This window comes from Lutzomyia longipalpis, chromosome 2 (assembly GCF_024334085.1).
Source record: "Lutzomyia longipalpis isolate SR_M1_2022 chromosome 2, ASM2433408v1".
Classification (NCBI taxonomy): Eukaryota; Metazoa; Arthropoda; class Insecta; order Diptera; family Psychodidae; genus Lutzomyia; species Lutzomyia longipalpis.
The window spans coordinates 10491026-10514160 of record NC_074708.1 but is presented as its reverse complement, the minus strand read 5'-3'; the positions used below and the strand labels follow the sequence as shown (position 1 = coordinate 10514160).

General features: G+C 35.0%; 3 protein-coding genes across 7 annotated transcripts in view; 2 read left to right on the top strand and 1 right to left on the bottom strand.

Moving 5' to 3' along the window:
• LOC129790616 (luciferin 4-monooxygenase-like) overlaps window positions 1–23135 on the top strand; it is a 100396-nt gene that overhangs the window by 2486 nt on the left and 74775 nt on the right. The window lies entirely within an intron of this gene.
• On the top strand, window positions 71–2897 carry LOC129790629 (SUMO-conjugating enzyme UBC9-B). Its single transcript, XM_055828226.1, has 4 exons — window positions 71–279; window positions 438–521; window positions 628–829; window positions 2198–2897. Exons 1-4 carry the CDS (start codon window positions 214–216, stop codon window positions 2323–2325), a joined length of 480 nt encoding a protein of 159 aa, XP_055684201.1. The 5' UTR covers window positions 71–213; the 3' UTR covers window positions 2326–2897.
• Window positions 4192–23135, bottom strand: part of LOC129790612 (uncharacterized) — a 38954-nt gene continuing 20010 nt past the window's right edge. For all 5 annotated transcript variants that reach the window (XM_055828204.1, XM_055828205.1, XM_055828202.1 and 2 more), the window contains 5 exons: window positions 9215–9511; window positions 8872–9085; window positions 7901–8808; window positions 6728–7164; window positions 4192–5206 (listed from right to left, as the gene is read on the bottom strand). In XM_055828204.1, the coding sequence (XP_055684179.1) occupies window positions 4372–5206; window positions 6728–7164; window positions 7901–8808; window positions 8872–9085; window positions 9215–9511 (2691 nt within the window). In that variant the 3' untranslated portion in view covers window positions 4192–4371. The remainder of the gene's footprint in view (window positions 5207–6727; window positions 7165–7900; window positions 8809–8871; window positions 9086–9214; window positions 9512–23135) is intronic.

The window sequence follows — 23135 nt, the reverse complement described above, 5'->3', positions numbered from 1 at the left end:
CAAAAGAGACATCTAGTGAGAAAATTTAACGTTTGACAGTTAAAATACCTGCCGCTCGATGTTGTACGTAACTTTGCGAACATTCTCGAACATAGGACGACGTTAGTGCGAACAGTCAGACGCCAATAAAAGAAGAAGAAGACTTTTCTCTGTGGTTTCCCCCGCAATCAGTGATATCTAGTATTGAATTTTTCGTGAAAAGCATCCCAAGAGATGTCTGGAATAGCAATTGCACGTCTCGGTGAGGAGAGGAAGGCGTGGAGAAAAGACCATCCATTCGTAAGTTTGCCCCTGCTTTTGTTCTCTTGAAATGCAGCGCCCCCTCAGTGGTGTTGTGACGAAACACGCGGGTCAGGAAAAGCCTCACAAAACAGGCCTTCCCGCCCATTTGACCCCCCAGACGTCGCACATGTAACCCCAAATGTATGCTCTTTTAGGGTTTTGTTGCGCGCCCCACGAAAAATCCCGATGGCAGTCTCAACTTGATGGTCTGGGAATGCGCGATTCCCGGCAAGAAGGGGGTAAGTAGGTCTTGAAAATTTCACTGAAATTTATACATGACCGAAATTTTATGTGTTATGAGAATGTTTTGGTAGGAAATGTCTCAAATGGGGCTTTTCGTTGCAGACACCATGGGAGGGAGGACTGTTTAGACTTCGCATGATCTTCAAAGATGACTTCCCAACGAGTCCACCCAAGTGCAAGTTTGAGCCACCACTTTTCCATCCCAACGTCTACCCCTCGGGAACGGTTTGTCTCTCTCTGCTGGACGAGGAGAAGGATTGGCGTCCCGCGATAACCATCAAACAAATCCTTCTGGGTATTCAAGGTAAGTACTTACCTGGGGGCCCTAGATAGGTTTACTTCTGGCAATAATAGAGAAAATTCACTAAAATGTCTCAATGCGAAAAGAATAGCGAGGTAAACCATAATAGGTTACAGCTATTGGGATTCAATTGTGCGATTTCTAGTGAAATGTGTTTAAAATTTAATGAGAACTTACCTTATATAGCACAAGTTGACTGCAAAATCTTACGATTACATCGCACTGCACGATAAATTTCCCATCCATCTGTTGGAGCCTTTGAGGAAGATTAGAGCGTTGTTTGTCAATTTTGAAGTTTATGACTGAAAACTACAGTTTTCTGACAATGTAACATCATTATTTCATCATTTGATGATTCCCGGACGCAGAAACGACGAAAAACAGCTAGAATTTAGCAGTCTTTAATCCCTAACCATGACCTAACCAAAAAAAAAACGCATTTTTGAGGAGTTATTTTTGAGAGTGACAGCACTACACAATTTGACAAAGTGAGAGTGAAAGATCCGACATAAAACGCATTTATTTACGTTAACCTGTGGTTAGGCCACCAGTATTACTTATTTGTCAAATTATCAAAATCGGTCAAGCATTTCAGAAAAAAAAATTATAATCAGAAAACTTCTGATTTTTAACTTTTCAAATGAAAGTTTTGCAATTGAAAGCATAATATGACGTCCCTGTCTGTTGGGCGCCCCATGAAGGCTGTGGGCAACTCTCCCAGTAACTTAGCCACAGCCTCACGACTAAACAACACTGATTTACGTTTGAGCTATGCCTGACGACTCTACTCTCATACCACCTCTAGACTATCCGCTCAGCAACTCTCTTATCGCTCCTTCTTTCACCTATTCAAGGTAGCTGGTCATCGCTAGGGTATGACAGCCATTACGATTACCACCAATTTAGGGTTAATCACTTTCTGAGCAAGGTAACATTCGCTAGATAATAAAAGAGGCGCTACAGTAGTAGGATATAAAACGCTAAACTTTTGGATTCCACCGATTCCACCACCAAAAGCTTCTTTTTGAAAATGAGGGCGCTGTTTCTCAAATTTTTTTTTAGTGATTAAAGGATAATCCTTAAATTAAATTATTGACAAAAGAAAATAGCGTCATGACAGAGTAAATATTTGACAATAATAAAAATGATAGATCAATTACAATAGCTGTCAACTTTTGCAATGGATCATTTATTAAGCAAATGGCGAATCTTTTTTTTTTTTTAATCTCCCTTAATTAAATTATTATCTTGTAATTTGTAAACGAGATTTTTAATTTTATTGCAAACATTGCCAGAAGTTCGACGTAGAGGGTAGAAAAAAATGTTTTTTTTCCCGGAATACTAAGAATGGATTTTTCTTTGTTCTCACAGAACTTCTCATGGAACCCAATATCAAAGACCCTGCGCAAGCGGAAGCGTACACAATCTACTGCCAGAATCGGCTAGAATATGAAAAGCGAGTACGAGCACAGGCTAGGGCCATGTCGGCCACGGAATAGGGCTAAACATCTCAAAAGCGATATTGCGTATCCTCTCGCTAGTTGGAGGAATAGATTCCTTTTTCTGGGGATTTAATTACTTCCTTCCGGAAAAATGGGGACTGTTCTGTCCAGAAAAAAATTAAAAAGAATACACACACCTTAAATTTATTTTCAACACGACGACGACGGCGGAGACAGAGGATCACATTTCCATTAAATTAAATCAGATAAATTCTACATAAGTTTTCAACTTAGCCGGACTTTTTTTTCTCTTCGGATTTTATCCTCAAAAGTTCACAAAATTAATTTCTCAACTGAGAGGATGAATATTAAGTACTTTAGAAATCTTTAAAACTTAAAAGAAAAAAAATGAGAGAAAAAAGAGACCCTGGGACCGCAGACCCAATTAATTGGCCGATGAAGAAACACGCTGAAAAGCAAGAAATTTATATACAAAAAAAAACAAAACAATTAATTTAATAATTAAAATTTATTGTAAGGATTCTTATGGATTAATAATGAGTGAAGAATAAAACGAGAAAAAAATCATTTTCATCTCATGATAGACAAAAGAGAATGATTAAATTAAATTATGCTTCTTTTTTTTTTAGTCTTCAGTATCATTGTATTTACAACAAGAAAAAAAATAGATGAGTTTATTTTATTTTTTATAAAAAAAATCCTTAGTTTTTTTTTGGGTTAGAAGTACATTTCGCGCGTTCTTTGAAATTATTTTTTCGTTTTTGTTCCTTTTTTTTCAAAGTTATTTTAGAAGAAATGAGAGAACATTATTATATGGCATTAGAATAGAATTTAATTTTTTTTTCTTCACAATATTAGATTTTCTCTTTTTTATTTTTTTCGTTGTGCAGCATTCCGTTAAATTTCTCAGTTATAATACTCTCATAAAAGAAGAATAAAAACTCTTTCTTCCTCCCACTTTCTGGAAAAAAAAAAACAATTCTGTGTCTCATTGCGCACCGAAGATGAATTCTCTTTCAGCAGAAAATAAGAATAAAATATACATAGTTTTAAATGGATTTATGATTGTTTGCTATTTATCTCAAATAAAATAATTTTCATTCACGAAAAGTTTTCTGTGTGTGTGAGGAATTGCTCCAGGCGTGACCCGGAAAAGGTTGTTTTGGTTGAGCAGTGCTGCGTAAGAATTTCCACGAAGATTAATATTATTTTCTCTGCTGTTGTTCGTGGAAAATTTCGGGGAATTTATTTTCTTTAAAAAATATTTCCTCAGAGATTTGATGTTTTTGCTGACTTTTCTTTAGGAATTAAGTCGGATGAAGGTTCTCCTTTTGTTACATGAGGTGAGATTCTTTGAATTGCTGGTTGAGAAGGAAAAATGAAGGAATGTTGATTTAGAATATTTTATGAACCTTTAAAATAAATATTAAAAGCTCAAGTTCTTTTAGAATGCGAGATATTGAGATTTTTAGACTTTAAAAGAAATTTGTCAAACAAAACTCTAAAATTCATAATTTGTGTTATAGTTAGATACGTTTTGAGCTAAATTAAGATGGCGGAGGAGATTTAGGCGTTGAAAACAACCGTTAAAACTGCCATCCTAATTTACAAACTAATAAACAATTTTGCAGTTAAAAATGTTCAAAAGAGTGTTTGATAAAATGTTAAAACCATTTGAAATTTTCTTAGATTTATTAAAATAATATTTCATGATAAATTCAAAAACTTCTAGTTTCGCATAACCTAAAAAATACTTCAGAAGATTTTAAAATGCTCGCCATATTAAGTTAAATTATATTTTAATTGAATATTTGATTGTAATGCTTCAATTAATTGCGAATCAGTATCAATTTTGATCTAACACTTTAAAAGAAATAAAAAAAAGAATGAATCTTCTTTTAATTTTTCTTTTACCAAATGCCAAACAATGGCGTCCAAAATGGCGGACGGATTTAACTTTTTCCGTTATAATTTGAAATTAAAAGTTTCAGAGAACTTGTTAGGAGTCTTCAAATCTTCCAGTATGCAATTTAGAGACACAAAATTGCTTCTATTGGACCCATTCTACCCAATGTTAGTCACTCAATGCCGTGGGGAGCTCCCTCGTACTTCAATCACACGCTTATTGAGAAGATGGCTATTGTGGAGATCCGGAATGTATCGACTCGTTGTGACAGACTTGGTTTTGCTGGACTCAACCACTCCCTTCCCGGGGATTGTCTTTTTGCTGAAATTCTGCGTTGTGTTGGTGATGCTGGGTCTTCGGGGATCCCCATTGCGCGTTGTGTAGTTGTACGTCTCCGAATAGTCGTCTGTGCTTGAGCTACCTCTACGAATGATACTTGCTGTGTCCTTGTTGATCGTCACTGGGGATCTTGTGCGCAAATCCCCATTCCGTGGGGCTCTCTCCACGGAGAAGCGTGTGTAGTTTGATCGCACGGGCGACATCTCATCCTCCCCGTGAAGGGTGCGATAGAGTTCTGGCGCTTGCTCCTGCAATCCTCGGAGGAAGATGGATTTCTGTGTATCCACCTCCCTCGTGGGTGTTCCCACGGGACGCAAATCTCTCTGACTACGACTGATCATGCTGACAATTGAGGGGCTCTTGAGATTCAAATGGGGATTGGACTTGAAGGAGGGTGTCCCATTGGTTTCGCCAATTGCATGAACATTGAGACTTTTGCTGCGATTGAGAGCCTTGTAGGAGCGTGCTGGTTTAGCGGGTCCTGTATTCTGTGACGGGGCGACTGTGTTGACGATGGACACGTTAATTGTTGACGAGTGTGCTGGACGATGCTCGAGCTTCCGTGGAAGGGTCTGAGATGAGGATGTTGCGTATGTTGGGGTACGTAGTTGATTCGTTGAGGCACTGAATCTGCCCAAAGTCGATGTATTTGTTTGATAAGGTGAATAAATTCTGCAAAAAGAAAAAAGAAAATCATAACTTTTCCTCTAAGCCCTTGAGTGACTTTTTTTTGCCCCACATTCCTCCCATTTATATATTTTTTGCATTGAATTGCATCTCACAACATACGAAAACCTTTATACGCAATTTGCCAATGAACAACTGGCAACTTTTCAATAAAACATCCAAATTCGGAGAAGAAAATTTCTCATGAATAAATTACAATTTTGTGTTGCTGATTGACATTGAGGCTATACAAAATTCCACGCGAAAATCCCATATAATTGAGTACCCATGATCGAACGAAATAATTCATTTTGTCTGCATATCTGTTTTACAACAAAACCCCATCGAAAGCTCCCCTAGAGCTTCCAGAAATTAATTACTCCATTTGATGTGTTAATTTTCCACACATACACACACAACATCAGTGATATGTCGAATAATTCACGCATGGAAATAATTTGTATTTGGCATATATTTTTTAATTGACGTCAAAATACACAATAAAAACTTTTTTTTCATTCTCATATGATTTTTCATCAATGAAATAAACATATTTCATATTTTATGCTTTTTATTGGGTGCTTTTTTTGTGTTTTTGTGTGTTCTTCCTGCTTGTTTTTGTGTGGGTTTTATGTTATATATTTTTTGCTATATAGAATAATCACCAAATAATCTGAAATGGAGCAAATTGTTGCCTTTGTTGGCTATTTTGCATACCAAATATTTCTTCTTTTTTTGCCATCGCGCAATATTTGGAACAGAAAAGTCATTTTCTCAAATGGATAAATGGTTTGTTTTATTGGAAGTTGCTTTGAGGAGCTTTTAGCATTTTTTTCATTCACGAACTATTTGCACACCTTTTATGATTTTGTGTTAAAGTGGCATATTAAGATAAAGAAGATGGCTAAACAAGTTTCTCTTTCAATTTACCTGAGTGAGAAGAGAATAATTTGCAATACAAAATAACAATTTGTAATGTGAAGAATGTACATGAAATTGCATAACTTCTTTACAAGATTTTTCACTTTTCATATAAATTCTTCAATACAAATAAAATTAAAAGTCCACCAAAAACAATTAGCTCTGTAGCAGCTATTGAGCAAGAGACACCTTAAGAAATTTCCCAAATTGATTTGGACAAGAATAAATTGCATTGAGTTGTTCCGCACCCACACATTAAGTGTTGCTAATTTGATAAAATCATCTCTCTAACATAACTTCTCGATATAAGTTTTATCGCTTCTAGCAATCACTTGACGATCATACCGGGAAGGTGATCGTCTCTTTGGAACCTCGGATTGATCACTCTTCTCTCACATTTAGTGTGTGAGGAGGTTTTGATTCCCTATGTGCGATCGCCATGATCTCGCTCCCCATGGATCGTGATCAGTGATCGTGAAATAGTTTCTTACCTACGCAATCTTATATGCAAAGCCCACTAGCTATGTTTCACAGCCTTGATCGAAGATATTTTGCGCAGCAGTGTGTTTTGAGATAAAATGAATTTAAGCAAAAAAAAAGACTCACCTGCCATTGCGATAGATCTCCTCATCGGGATAAACTTTGTAGCTCGATCGCCTCTGGACGGGTCTCTGGGCACCATCGTATTTATTCTCGCGCCCGTAGATGCTGCTCCCGTAGGGATCTTCGCCGAGGTAGAAGCGCTGCTTGGGACTCACCATTGTGGGTTGATCCGCAATATCACCTGAACTGCGTCTCTCGAGCACACGATCGCGTCTGATGTCGCCCACCACGGCACTTCTGTGGACAACATGCGGCGCCTGTTCGATGTGGCTGTCGATGTACTCATCGTATTGCTGGTACTCGCCATTCGTGTGGCCGCCACGCTGCTGCTGTGGAGGTTGCTGTGGCGGCGACATGGAGCGCTTCGTCTTGAGTTTCGCCTTCCGCTCCGCAATCTTCCCCACGAGTTTTCTCAGTGAATTCCCAATGGCCGTGCTCACCTAGACGATTTTTTTTAATTCAATCTTTTTCCTCAATTTATGTGCTTTAATTAATTCCAATAAAATTTAATTGAAAGAATATTTTTTAATGTTTTTTGCGCTATGAGTGTTCAAATCAAGATGAATTGATTGATCACTAAATCTAAAGAATATGCGATGATGCAAATATAATAAATTAATTAATGAAATGTTTTGGAGAAAAAGTTTTTTTTTTTGGCTAAAAAAATATTTTCGGGCTAAATATTAGATGAAACATTTTATTAAAAAAGACTTTCAAACGTTATTCATTTGACTTCAAACGTTAGAAATGATTCGACAAGTATAGAAAACATCAAACGTTAGAAAAGTAACGTCAAACATTTGAATTCATTTCTCAATAAAATTCTTAATTAACAAACGTTAGAAAAGATTCATTCGACTAGGAAAGAATCGTAAAACGTTATAAAAAAAAACTAAACTTTTAATGAAACAGAAAACGTTAGAAAAGAATTGTAAAACTTTAGAAAGAAACGTCAGACGTTAGAAAATAATTGTCATAAAACCCAAATGTAGAAAATTAAATGAATTACGAACACAGTTCATTTCTCAATTAAATTCCTTTGTCTAAATCCACAGAGAAAGTCAAAAATTTTAATTTAAAGAATTATTTAAACTTCATTGCTAAATATGCGAAAAATTATGAATTGCCACAAAAATTGATAAAGATAATTTGAAATAAAATTAAATTTTGACCAACCTTGTTCTTGTGTGCTGGTGACGTTGCCCGCGGAGGTGGTGAAGGTTTCCCATAGCGCCCCCTAATTGTGCTACTAACTGGCGATGCGGATCGATTTTGTGGCTTTTCATCTTCAACAATATCATTGGATTGGTACATCATCTTCATTTTGCGCTCGAGGGCACGTTTGCGCTGCGGTGCCACCGGATGTGGCTCCTCAGGTCGCTCTGGGGTCTCCTCTTCCTGAAAATACGTCACACCATTCGGCATTGGCCGAATTTCTCGATGATACCCCCCATTTTCGCGATAAACATACTCCACGGGACGATCTGGAGATTGCCTGCGGTAGTGGTAGGTATTCTTCGGTGCTACCACATACACAATATCATCATCTTGCTCCCCACTGCGGTATGTGCTGATCTTCTTTGCATGCGAATACGTGTTGTCACCATTAATGCGCTCCACGGAACCATTAATGGGCTGCCTGAGTCTTCTATTGCGTTCCACGGTACCCTTCAGCTCCTCCCGGAAGGCATTCCCGGAGAAAACTCGCGTTGGAGTTGTATCCTTCCTCTCGGCCCAATTGGAAATTCCCTGGAAGTATTTTCGATTTTCCGGTGGACTTGGAGCTTTCATCTTCTGACTCGGGGGATGATGGAAGTTATTCTGAACCGGGGATTGGGGTGATGCACGCGGGGGATTTGCATTGGGGGTACTCTTAATTGTAACATTGAAGAATGTCTTCTTTGTTGGTTCCACCTGAACATTCTCAATGTCCACATCACCATTTCTCGAATCGCGCGATGAATCACTCCCAAAGTGACTTTCTAGCCATTTATTCGTCTCCTGCTTCCGTGTCTCCTCTTCTTGGTCAAAATCCAACGGTCTCTTTGTTAGGGCATCCTTTCGTTCCCCATCGAGGATTGCTTCTGAAAATTTTGAAGAATAATAATTAATTTTAGGAAGCTGTTACTATTAGCTGTTGCTATTACCTCTATGCTGCTGCAGGAGAGTCTTCCCGCGTCTCCTGGCCTTACGGATACGATCAGAGAGGCTATCCCAGTCTGCGGGATCCTCCTGTGGACCATCCCGCTCAATATCTTGCGTCTCAGCGACGTACTTCATTTCCCTGGCCACTACTTTTCCATCCACTACGTCCTCGATGGCTTGCTCATCGCGTGACTTGTACACACGTTGGGAGGACTCCTGAACAATTTTTATTAAAGGATTTATTTAGAATTTTTTTTATGAGATTTATTAAAGAATAATTGGCCTCTAGCCTTCTTAAGGCAAGAGAAAAGTTAAAAAGAAAAAAATTGAAGGGCCTTTTGTTACCTTAGTCGTTACTTTTTCGTGACTTCCTGTCGAATTTCGATCGTCGTCTTCTTCCGCCGGAACGTCCTCGTCGAAGATCTCCTCGTGTTCTGTTGTGCGCTTCTTTTCCGTGACTAGCGTCCCATCCCTTTGGGCTCTCTGCTGAAGGTCCGTGTCTTCTGTATCAACAACTTTGTGACTCTTTGCCGACTGATGGACAACGCGACACCCAATCGGCACCAATTGCTGCCGCGATTCTGGTGAATAGAGCACGTCTTTGATGTTGTCGACACCACTATTTGCAGCCTTGACGTAGACCTGCCAATTGATAAATCGTCGTGAGAGAGCGTTTAGTGGAATTTAAGTTGCAAAGATGATCGAGGTTGAAAAGAAAATAAATGTGCTTTCACCGCGCGCGCGCACTTTCGTTAATGATGCGGCGATCGATTGGAAGATGCGTGTCATTGGCAAGGAAAGGTATATACAACACATGTAGGTAGATAAAAAAGGGCAGCACATTGTCTCGGCAAAGGTGAGAGACAAAAAAGTTACTTTGTATGGGAATTGGGTCATGGAATCTGTGCAGAAAATTCCCCCCGAGTGTTCCCTCCTTGTCGCCACAATCTAAATCCAATATACTGTAATCATGTATTTATAATTATGATTTATTGGCACAAACTTAATCGCTTTGTCTTCGACTGAACCACCTCTTCTTGATGCGAATCAAAAACTCTTCTCAAAAGCAATCTTTAAAATTGATGGAAAAAGAGTGGGATCTTTTTCTTTCTTTTACTTCTTTTCTTTGTGTGATCACGAAAAAAAAACATTTGGAATTTTATTTTTGTCAAAGTGAATGCGAAAGTCTCACAGAGATTGAGTCATCGTGAGCATTTGCATTTCATTTTCTTCCTCCTATAACTTCTTACTTTTTTCACTCTTTATTTCCTCTTATGCTATGCTATGTATAAAAGAAAAAAAACGATACTGCACATCACCTTTGAAGCACTTGAGGTGTAAATTTATTTATTGTGCTCTAAAACCACGACACACCGAACAAGAAGGAGAAAATCACCTCTAATGACGGCTTATCATGCAAAATGCACATTTATTGCGCCAACGACTCTATTTAGTGCCAACTAGAGGGGCACTATACAAGAAGCAAAAAAAAAAGAATTTAGAGTGTGTGTGATTGAAAGGGAATCTTGTCTAGTTCAATTCGCCATCTCTCCGCATCCATACTTCTTTACTGTTTCATAACATTGCACGCCGGGACTTTCAAAAAGCCCCACTAATTGCTAGTTAGTGGCATTGAAAGAAGCAAAACGCCGCAGGACGGGTATTTAATGTGAAAAATATGTAGAGTTGGAAATTGAGTGACAAATGTTACGGACAGAATGGACGCTGCCTTCCTCTTTTCTATTCATTTTGTAAACACCACATGGTGGATTAGGTGCTTCAAAAAATTAAGAAGCTTTTTGCATAAATTATAATTTTAATACAGGATTAGTGTCCTTTATAATTTTAAGTAGTTTGAAGGGATAAAAGATATTTTATATGAATAGTTAATCTTATAATTTATATAGTAAAAAAAAAGATCTTGATGCTATGTCAATAAATTATAGGATCTAAAAATCTGGATTCAAGAACAAAGGAAAACATATTTTTTAGTGAAAAAGTTATTTATCAAAAATTCAATATCTTTTTCAAGAAGAAAGATTAGGAATGATCTTGACTCTAGAATGCTGGTCAATGACTAAAATATTAAAAAATAAAAATTAAATATAGCATGGATGGAACAGTATAAAGCGAAAGAACGGTAAGTAAAACTTACAGGCTGTGATTCTTTCTTTGTCAGTGAAATGTGAAGATGGCAGAAAATTGAGGATGGGCAAATTTTGAGGAGAGACTTACTCGCGAGCCGAATCACAGCCAACGCGCTGAAATTTTGAAGAAAGTCTGAATCGTGGAGGGCGTTGGCTGTGATTCGGCTCACGAGTAAGTCTATCCTCAAACTTTGCCCATCCTCAATTTTCAGCCATCTTCACATTTCACTGACAAAGAAAGAATCACAGCCTGTAAGTTTTACTTACCGTTCTTTCGCTTTATACTGTTCCATCCATGCTATATTTAATTTTTATATTTGCAGTTTATATATCTTTATCTTTGCATTTTTATATGTATGTATAATGTATATATCTATGCATTTATATATATTTTACTTTACTTTTATATGTGTATATATATAAAACACCCCGCTTCGCGGGGCGTTGATCTTTTGCAACTCAAGATATGACATGTTAACTTTGAAAAGCGATATCTCCGGAACGGTTACATAGATTTTCTTCACTTTTGGCATGATGAAAGATATTATAGCCAACTATAACATATCAAAATATGAAGCAAATCTATAAAGCCGTGCTCGAGATATTCATCGAAAACTCATCGAAAATTTTGTTTTCGATTTTAGCGCCACTTGCGGTCATTTTTCGAACTTGCGATGTTCCGAGGGGTTGTAGGGCTTCTTGAGATCTTTCATTTGAGCCCGGGTTGATCAAAATCGGTCAAGCCGTTTTCGAGTTATGATCGATTTTCGATGAAAAATTGTGGCGGCCATATTGACTAAACGGCTTGGCCGATTTTCGAAAATGAGGTATCGTTGGAAAGCTGTTGATGTCCCCTACAACATATAAAAATTTCAGATTTTTAGCTATTACAGGGGCTGAGATATAAGCAAAACAAAATTTTGAGGTTATTCAAAATGGCGGACGGGGGGGTGGGGGGTCAGATTTGACTTCATAATCGGATGTCTTCCACCTGATATATGAACTTTGCCGTTGACCGCAAGTCTCTATCTATTACCGTTCTCTTGTAATTTAGCGAAAGGTTCCGAACGGCCGGACGGACGGACCAATTTTTGGCGCATACGTTTTTTGGAATGTGGGGACCCTAATTCGTGGTCATCCCAAGTTTGAGCCCGATCTGACGACTTTGGATTTTTGAGTGTACACAGAAGCTGTGCTTCTTTGAAGAAAGAATCACAGCTAAAAAAAAGAACAGAAAAAGAAACTAAAAAAACCGAAAATTTATATTATTAAATAAAGAATATGTCTTTTATGTAAACTTTAATAAATTTTTAAAGCCTTAATGGATTAAAAGGTCTTTAAAAGTGTTTAAGTGTTTAAAAATTGCTATATGAATTCTTGATCTTTGTTTCTTTTCTTACGTCATATTGATTTTTTCAAACAATTTAATTGCCGAAAGAGCAATCAACTTAATATTTTATTATTTCCATAATTTTGGAAACTTTTGCGATTTCTTTTATAAATATAAAAGATTTTCTTTTAAAAAAGAACTTTTAACTTTTAGCTCTTATTCGAAAGTTTATCGTATTTCGTAAAATCTTGATCTAGGACCTTAACAGTTAATGTCTTTAAATCATTCAATTGTCGTGATATAAAAGAGAAATAAAAAATTTACTGTTTCAGAAATCTTTTTTAGAAAAGTTTTTAAAAGGTTCTGAGAATAAAAAAAAACAGTGAAAGAAAGAAAAAAAAATAGACAAAAAATCGAATTAAAAATGAATCAGAACTGTAATAGAAACATCTTGATTAGTCCACCCTTTACATTTATATACCGGTGTGTGAGAAACGAAAGTTTAGCCATTTAAATTAGCTGACTAATCACCAAAAAGACCTATTCAATTGTGAAAATGGTCGAGAGACAAAGTCAATTTCTTTCCATCACACCACACACACAGATAGTGTAGAAAAAAAGCGGAACAAATGCTTAACCTTTATTGAAAATATTAATTATTACAGTCCATAAAGTTTGGTACATTGCAACGTATGTGGAATACTCCACTAATTGCATTGAGGCGTCGCGTCTCTTCAATGAGCTTCTTTAGTAATTTTCTACACACACACACAAACACCGCATCAGCACTCTCTTGGGAGAATGTTTAAATTGCAATTACCCAGCAGCTTGAGCTTCTTCACTGCAGGAGCACATAGATATATTGGATCAATGCTTAAAAGGGAGATGGAGAGTGAAGAAAAGTTATTAGATTGACGATGTTACTTTCGTACAATGACCCTATAAAGTTATTCCGCTCGATATGCATATATAGCAAAAGACACATAGTTCCTAAACCAAACGACGAGCGAGAACATATACCATACATATTGTAGGTATATATAGATTGGGTTCAGCTTAGCTCTAGAGAAGGTGGAGGCAATTCTTTGTCCATTCTTGTGTAATATACAAAGTTTCTTTGCAATTTTAAAGTTTGCATTCCGGTGTATAAAATACCAAAACCATATAAGAGAGAAAGAAGAGAAATACTTTACGTATAAAAGCACTAACTTATTACCATTTTGAACTTTTCCAAGTTCATGTTTTGGAATTTTTGCTCTTTTACCGAGAGAGCATGCGAAAAGATGTGTAGTGGCTGATGAACTCCCAAAAGGGTTTAGCAGCAATGGAAAATGTTTTTCCAGCGTTTCACTTTATTATCCCGCCGTCAATTCAATAACATTTTTCATGTCTTTCGCTTAATTTTGCGAACTTTATATTGAGTATGTTATGTAGTTTACGCAAAGAAGCGAATTTTAACGCGAAAGAAGGTGAAGAAAGATGGGAGACTTCCACAACAAAAGACCATCGAGCAATAAAAGAAAACTTCTCTTTATCACTTTTCTCAATTGAATTTCAACGTGAGAGATTGTTCGTACAACTTAATGTTTGTATTTTCATCTTCCCCCCCCCCACCTCATGCCACAGCTATGTGCACATTTTGTTTTTGAGAATTATGTTACATACTTTTGGCATAGCGCAGGGGGAGCTGAATGTGAAGGAGAGGAAAACTATTATCTCAAGAATACATTAATAAGCCCATTGTCTAGGGCAACATAATAACTAATAAGAATTGTCTCGAGAAACGAAATTTTACTTTGCAGATCGCACAGAAATGAAAAGCATCCCATGGGAATCTCATTGAGTGGGTGTTGCACCTCCTAACGACAGAATATGTCATGCTGACAATGTTATATATCTGTGTTTCTAGAACTCCCCACATTAAAAGGTGCGAGATAGTGCTATTTTTTCTAGTTCTTCTTGAGGAAATAAATCATAAACTGTGAGACTTACTATCTTCCCTTAAGAAGAGAAAAGACAATTTCTGAAAGCCTTTCTCCTCTGTGTGTTTGATTTCAATCTAAAGCGCATAGAAAATTGCAGAAAATATTAAATTATGTTATCTCATCAAAATCATTGAGAGATATGGAGTGATATATATAGCAAAATGCAAGAGAATGGTAAAAGGCGCACCTCTTTCTATTGATCAAAAATTTATATTTATGATTGAAAACTCTTTTACCTTTCTCTAAAATAGAAAATAAATATACTTTCTGAATTTTTGACAAGGATTTTTTTCTTTTGAAAAGTAAACAATGTTGATAAATTATATTGCCATTGGTGGTGATATATTGTTAAAATATGATCATTTAGGATAATTTATACAGTGAGGTTCATTGGAGAGGTGTTTGAAATGAGTTTGTGTGAATGTTTTTCTTTAAATAAATTTGCAATAAATAAAATTAATTGATTCATAAACTGTTGTTTTTGATTAAAAATAAATTGTTGATCAACAAATAGTTTCATAAACCGAATGAATTCTATAGAAACTACATAGATTACAAAAAATCTATTGAATTTTATTTAAATTATGTTTTGTGATCTATTTTTAAAACTTAAAAAAAATGAAATAAAGATTTAAAAAAAATAATGAAAATGGGCCTTATTTAGCGACCTAGAAAACATTGAAATCTTCGAATTTTGTACTGAAATTTTAAGATTTCAAGCGAATTTCAAGTGTTTCTTGGTCGCTAAGTAGCTTAATATTTTAAATTTTTATGTTTTTCTCAATTACCGGAAAGTCAAATTTATAATTCTAATTCTGTAAACTAAACATTTAATAAATCATATAAAAATCTATATTTGTTTTTTCAATCATTATAAGAATATCATGGGGTTAAAATTTAAAGATAAAATAATATTTTTTTTATATTTCGAAAAATGATGAATGTTCTTAAACTCTTAGAACCAGTGGGAATCCAACAGCCGCAAAACTTTTAAAATCAGAACAAGAAGAATTTTTTACAAATTCTTGCGATAAAAATATTAGGAAGATTCTTCACAATATTCTTCACGGATTACTTACAAAAAAATTAAGATTTTTTACAATATTTGCATTTTTTATTCTCAATATTTTTGACCTTTTGTATAACATTACAAAAGCTCACAAACTACACACACACAGCTCATTGCATCAATTATATTATTTACCTCTTCCACAATATTTTGTACACCAAATTAATATTTAAAACTATGCCAAAATAATTTGATTATAAATTTGATAACAATTTCAGGAAAGGAACAGAGTGTATTATATGAAAAATGAAATTATAATATTCCCGGCAATGCTTCATTAAAATTATTAAATTCCACATATGCCAAATAAACGACGATGGTAAAAAAAATCACTGATATAGAGGTAATTATAAACAAAAACACGGCACATACCAATTGAATCTCATTTGGTTGGATTAACAGAGAAATGATTTATTTTTTAATTGAACATGAATGCAAAAGTGCATAAATTGCGCAACTTTTTGCACATGAATATGGGCAATTTGCATAAAATCCAGTTTAATCGGCATCACACGAATTTTGTGTGTGAGAAAAAGTTTATGTTATAGTGAAATATTTAGGGTAATTTTGCACATGGAGTAGGTATATAAATAAAAGAAAAAAAAATCTGCCCAATCGCGTGGAATTTGAAAGTGAAATGTCGCCCAAGTCTCATGCTGTCGGGAGCAATTAATTATATTGTTGTTAGAAAGAGCTGTAGGTAACCCAAAGAGTGGTGTGTTTATCAAACTGCCATCTGAATGTAAGTTTTCTTGATCAATTTGCTCGGGTGATTTGCTTGCCGCATGTATTTTTTCACTATGACAGACGCTTGTATGGGAGAAAGTTGCCAATAAGTTAATTAAATAGGAAATTTTCGCCATAGACATTTGCAAAGCAAAATAAGTCACTAATTTAATTAAATTCCATGTTGCACACAAAACTAAAACTATATATAGCCAACAGTCATTTCGGACTTCCTTCTTTGGTGCCTTTTTGCAAAAGAAAACTTTTCTTTACAGCGCCGGGGATTTTCTTTTTGGCCATGCACACTCTATAGGTACATTAGGCTATGTATTATGCCTTTAGCATAGGCATGCGGTATATTTTACTTGAGTAATCTCACCTGCCTTTAATTTGCTTTATTATGTTTTACGCCTCAAGACAGGAAATTTCCCGCAAAGATGTTAAAATATTAATCAGTTCAGTAGCACCGCGCACCACACATCAGGTTCATTGAGAATTCCTCCGTGGATGGAAAATTTTCAGAAATCACTCACAGGCACTCAAAACGATGAAATCACCACGTAATAAAGGGCGCAGCACTGACCAAAAAGAAACTTCACTCGTCCACACGAGAATTTCTGCAAGACGTGTGTGATGGTTGGCTTTACACACAAAAAAAAATTATGAAAACAAACAGAGAGAGGCTATACAGTGAAGACAACAAAAAAACCACCATGAACTTTTGAACTCCCTTCCACGTAAATCCACGAGAGAGATGTTGAATGTTTGCCAAGTGAGAGACAACTGAATTCGCGCCCGCAACGGACATGGTATTGAAGCGCGCGAGCTTGATGATGATTCTGGTTTTCTTGGTGCGAAAGATCTTCAATACAGTTGGCAAACATACAAGAGGGAATCGCTGATGCTGTGAGAGAGACCCGTGGAGAGGAACAACCGATTGGACCTCTCTCAATTATGAAGCTTGCAATATCGAGCATTGCATACGGAAGTGGCGCATAAATTTAATTTACTTACATACATATAAAGTGTTTGTTATGATAACAATCTAAGAAATATCATTGAAATCTGGGCAAAATCTTGCAAAGTTTTATTTTAAAAGTTTTAAAAGGACACCTAACAAATATTTTTTGCTGCCTTTATGGTTATATTGATAAGACGGCGGTAGACGCAATGGAAGGTACAAAAATAGTATTGATCACAAAATTGATTTAAAATGTTTGCAAATTCATTTAAAAGAATATTTTTCTAAATTTTTGTAAAAATATTTTTACGAAAAGTAAGATCTTTTTAATTTGAACGTATCTGTATTATTTTTTTGTTTGTTTAAATAGTCAATACAAGCCTTAAAATATAATTGTAGATCATTTTTTGAGCTTCTAATAAAACCTCGTTTGACTCTTTTAGCCCTGATGAAAGTGATCAAATTTTTCTCAGCTTTTTACGAGAAAATATTTGTGCTTTTCAGGATCTTTAATTATTGTTTTCAAATTACAGTTCTATAAAAAGGCTTTCTTTTCCATTTAACTACGTACTCTAGCCCTTCTAATTTAGAATTAAAAAAAAATCTAATTCTCCCGAAATCTGAGTCGAAATTTCCTTTCAAAAATTAAGCTATAGTGCCACGTTTTAAGTCAATGAGCGTTATAACGTCTGTGTATGATATTCGCGCCCTCCCTTCTCCGCGATTGATCTTGAGTGGTATTCTGCGGAACTCTTTTGGCTGCTGGGCACAAGATAATCTGCCGCGAAGAAGAAGAAAACTTCCAAGAGTTGTATGTGTTTTGTGTGTGGAAAAGAAACCTGTTGAAAGTCTCTCTTTCTTCTAAAACTAGTTTCAAGAAATCTTCTTTTTTTTTCTCCTCAAAACTCTCCTCTTCCTTTTCCATCCAACTTGCTATATAGCATTGCTTTCAATTCAATTTGAAATGTATTTTGCCAACAAAAAAAGCACCTCATATTCATTGTGGGATATAAAACACACCCGCGAGATGGTGAAAAGTTTGCTGGGAGGCAGGGGGCGGCGGTGGAAACACGATAAAATTCTGTCCTCCACAGATATTCCTATATATTCCTCGTTAATCATTCATATTATTTTCATAACTGATTCTTTTATTCATGAAGCACTTCTATTTTCAATGTTGATTCTCATTCGTCCACATGAGAGGTTTTTAGCAAACACAAACCACAATATTGATGATAAATGACACGTCATAAAATATTTGCAAGAGTGCTTACATGCTGCATTAAAATGCATGTACGGTGGAAAATTGGAAATATCAAAAATGTCATCATCAGTCTCGTTCCCACGTGAGATTTATCAGAAAAGCAAACACACAGAACCGGGATTAGAAAGTGAAAGTTTTATTGCGACTCCCCTCACGATGCAATCAATTTTATTCTTTTCGAATCAATCTTCTGCCATGGGAATGACCACAGAAATCTCCCCGTTGCACCTTCCACATACAGTAGAGCTTCATTTTGTGAACACAATTTATACTAAAAGTTCTGATTTAAAATGGAATCTTGACGATTATTGAAAAAAAAACTACAGATTTCTTCTTATCATTATCAATTAAGTAAATTATTTTGCCTAATACTATGTACGTAAATTGAAGCTCATCCTGTACTTAATATTTAATTACATTTCGAACACATCTTAAGTAATTATTGAAAACTATTCAACAAAGGTAATCTTCTTACATCGATTTATCAGATGTGTCAGAGTAAATTCTATCGCACATTTCACTTTCAGATTAAATCTTCTCTCAACTCACTTTTCCCACAGTTTGAATTTTACGACTTGATTATCTTTTGTTATTTTCTATGTGATAATTTATTGAAAAAAAAAGCCCATGAAATTGGTTGTAAATTATTCGAAAATGGATCGCTGTGAATATTTTCGCATGATTTACGCATAATATATGCTTTATATACTACTATTTTTGTTGTATGAATAAAAATTACAGAATGGAACTCTCCAAAAAAAAATTCAGTTGCTCATTTCAAATTCCACGCGTTTTTACGATCTTTTCTCAATTTTTTTTTCGCAGCAATAAAATTGAATTATACGACTAAAGAATATTTTTTTAGAGAATATTTTCAGCAGTACAGAGTGTCTCAATTGCAATGCAAAGAGCAGCATTGTAAAATAGTGAATTTTAATTAAATCATTCAAGATTCCTAAATTTTAATTTCAAAATATCCTGCTACAGAAAATATAGGAAATGAAGGAATGTGAAAATATTTAATTTTGGCAAATTGTCTATTGAATTAGACTCAATATTCTCATTTAAAAGAAAATATTTAATTTCTAAATTGAACAAAATTTAGAACAGCATGGATTAATTCGGACCTTCAATGATCATTATTAACAGAAGAAAAAATTAAATAAAAGTTAATTTTCTAAAATTTGATACCATTTTAAGGTTAATTTAATACCATAATAAGTACTTGATCAAACAAGGTTAATAAAAGGTTCGAATTAGGCAGTCTTCCTCTATGTAAAAAAAATCTAAACTAAGAATTATTTTTCCAAGCTTTAAGCTAAAAGTTCCATATCAAAATATCTCTCGAAATGCTAATCTAAAAGTCAAGGAATTACCTTAAAAATTCATTAATTTAATTTTTTTTCCTTAAAAAATCTATTTATTTAAACATAAAAATTAAGTAATAATCATTAAATTACTTTCAATTTTAGAGATACTTCGTTAAATAAACTCCATTTAGGGGAACATGGGGCAATTTGTTAATTTTAATTGAGAAGTATATTTTCCTTGGTATGTACTGAGAAAATATTTTAATTTTATAATGACGACTGTCTTATAGGAAATTTTCTGGGCTACAACTTTGTCTCACACGATTTCTTTCTATCTCAATGGGAAAATGCATTTTCAGTCCATTTTCCGAACCTTGCGATATAACATTTTGCCCCAGTTACCCCTACATGTCCTTCATTTGTTTACAATTATCACAAATTACAGGTACTTCCTTAAAACCCCATTAGTTCCAACAACTAGCATAGTGAATCACATTTTAGACACCTCTTTGGGTAAAATGAATCAAAATTTTCGCGGAAATCAACACTCATCCAGGAAATGTGATATACACTGCAAATTTGAAATTACACAGAACTAATTGGTGCCCAATTTGCTAGTTCTGCCGCATTGTGAAAAAAAAAAACAAATCTTTAATAAACCATCAAGTACGTGTCTTGAATGTGCGACAATGAAGGTACCAAAATGCCATGAGGTACAAAAAAAAGCAACAGAGCTAAAGACAAATGAGATAATGAAGTAAAATAAGTTGTAAATCGCACGCGGAGAATTGCTCTTATGGAGGGTTATATCGTAGCGCGAAAATTTACATTCAATTGCCTCATTTGTCCTTCCGCAACATTGAATCTCGTCAGTATTTGACGAAGGTAAAGTGCGGCACGGCGGGAAAAAAACTAACTTCGAGACGAATTAAAAGTATATATAATCTGGATGAATCTTTTCATCTCTCTTATGCTTTTTAGCTGAGATTCTTTTTTTATCCATTCGGTGCAAAAATGTATTAAATAGTGGAATGTGTGTACAAAGAGGTGGAGAATGGGAGTAAATTACAATTGTGATTCTTTTTTTTTTCATCATGCTATTCTCGTGCATATCGTTATGTACCTTCGCATTTTTTTTCTATATCCAACTCATGCTCGTCGTTCGCAAGCCAGACAACTCTCAAGAACACTATGGGAGTTGCTCTGGAACGTTGTATATGTATACTTCATTATGATGTGAGTTTTATATTAAGATTTAAACAACAACTACAAAAAAATAGCAGATTGTAGAGGAAGGAAAAAAAAGAGGTATATAATCACGATGTGAGGCGCATTCTTAAGGTTATTCTGTCCATTAATGGCCTATTTTGTGGCACGATGATTCGATTCTTGTACACACGACGGGGTTGAGGTGCAGGAGAATTGAATTTGAGGTGAGACCTCAAAATAGCAAACAAGAGACCCCAACACACTACCAATAGCGTTTGCAATTGTGAACGACTTAATGTACCTATAGAGCGACTCCCCGCATGTACCTCCCATCCCCCCGGCCCCATATTCACGACGCCATGTGCACCGATGGAAGGCGGTTTAGATGAAAATAGCGTGTGTATGTGCTTCAAACAATCCCGGCAATCACCTGTCTCAATCATCTCATTCACATGAAGGTTATAGCCTCCTCACTAGTATACAGAAAACAATGGTCAGTATGCACAGAATTCTCACAAACTCAATTCTCCAGGTGGCCGAGACGCGCGATGCTACGAGAACTCGGAAAAATCATTTTTTTTCTTCCTCTCTCTGTCGTTCTTGTGCACATACCACAATCTTTTCAATGAATCTCGTGAGTCAGATCAAAGCATTTTCACTACCTACAGCCAATTTTTTTTATTCATCTTCTTCTCTCCCTCAATCATTGAACAATTTGACCAAGTTACACACCTCAAATTACATCCACAAAGAACTCATGGAAATTACTACAGAGAAGATTTTTGCAATTACCCAATGAAAACTTTTCAATATTTGCAAATTACAAATAATCACGGAAGCCGGAATACGCGAGAGGGTATCTTTTGTGTGAAATGATGCTGAATGTATAACTCTAAATTTACTCACGATTTCATGCAAAAAAGGTAAATAACTTGAGTATATTTCGCGTTAATTTGACGGGGATATGTAAATTTTATTCGCAAATGCAATGATGCTGTGTAAAAGACGAAAAGATTATCCCTAACCGACACTTTCACTTAAATAGAAGAAATTAAGAAATTCTGAGAAATAATTTGGCGGGAAAAAATATGTAGGCATATAACATAAATTTAACTACACCATCAAATTATTTATTTTATGTGTAATTATGGTATTACAACATAATTTTTATGGATATATTTTTCTTGAATTAAATAAATCTTTTCATTGACCGAAAAATATTCTCACGAAAAAAGTGATGAGAAAATTACTATTTAAATTGAAAGAAGAATATTTTGTTTCTTATTAAAATACAGTGGTGCTCTGCATAACGTATCTTTTTCAATTTTCCCTTTAAAATTCTAGAATTTGTGATTTTTGGTTTATCAAGAATTCTTTCCCAATTTCCCCAATCTCAGAATCACGAAAATTTTTGAATAATTATTCAAAATTAAAAAGAGAAAAAGACGTTAAACGAATCCCAACTGTAGAGTTTACTATTGTGAATAATTTAAAGTTTAAAGTTGATAAATTTTTGGGCTATAGTTGCAGACAAATAGAACTTTCCTTACATGAGGAAAATGAGTTTAGAATCAACTTATATAGAATAATTTCTATAGCCTGTGCCCTGGAGTAGCTTGGACTATGAGAGGAGAAATTCTAAATAGAATAGTTTTATATGAAAGTTCTATGCCATATAACTTTCTCTCATAGACAACTTTTGCTTCTATCTCAATTGAAAATGAATTTTTGCTGAACAACTTTACCTTTTAGCTTACCTTAGTTTTATTATTGATTTTATTTATGGAACTTTAATTATATTTTCTTCATTTTTTAAGTTTTTTTTTATTGATTTCTATAAAAATAAAATTCCTAATTTTCATTCCTTTTTGGTTTAAAACTCTTCTAAGAATAAACTATTTAAATTCAAAAGCATCTTTGAATATCGATAATTCCATGCCTTTATGCCCCTTTATGCGTAAAGCTCATGTAATCTTTTTCACGTGTTTTAATCTCGTAATACTGCACGCTCTGGTACTTATGTGAGTTATGCTTTAAACAAAGCTCTTGCACTTACCAAAAAAAAGTTTAAAAATTAATTTCATTTCAAGATCAATGCAATTGAAATTGAAACTTTTGTTTAACAACCGAAAAATAAAATGCCAAAAAATGAAACAAACATTTTGTGAATTTTTGACCCAGTTTTTAACCCCATCATCCACTTCTCAGTGCGGCAAGTGGATGTGTGTAATGTTGTGCTGTGTCCATGAGAGTGAATTGAAGCTT

What these genes read in the sequence shown, in the direction of transcription:
- LOC129790629 (XM_055828226.1), top strand. Translation starts at nt 214, where the DNA reads ATGTCTGGAATAGCAATTGCACGTCTCGGTGAGGAGAGGAAGGCGTGG. An exon ending in GGAGAAAAGACCATCCATTC is followed by an intron (nt 280 to 437) that starts GTAAGTTTGCCC and finishes ATGCTCTTTTAG; the next exon opens with GGTTTTGTTGCGCGCCCCAC. An exon ending in CGATTCCCGGCAAGAAGGGG is followed by an intron (nt 522 to 627) that starts GTAAGTAGGTCT and finishes TTTTCGTTGCAG; the next exon opens with ACACCATGGGAGGGAGGACT.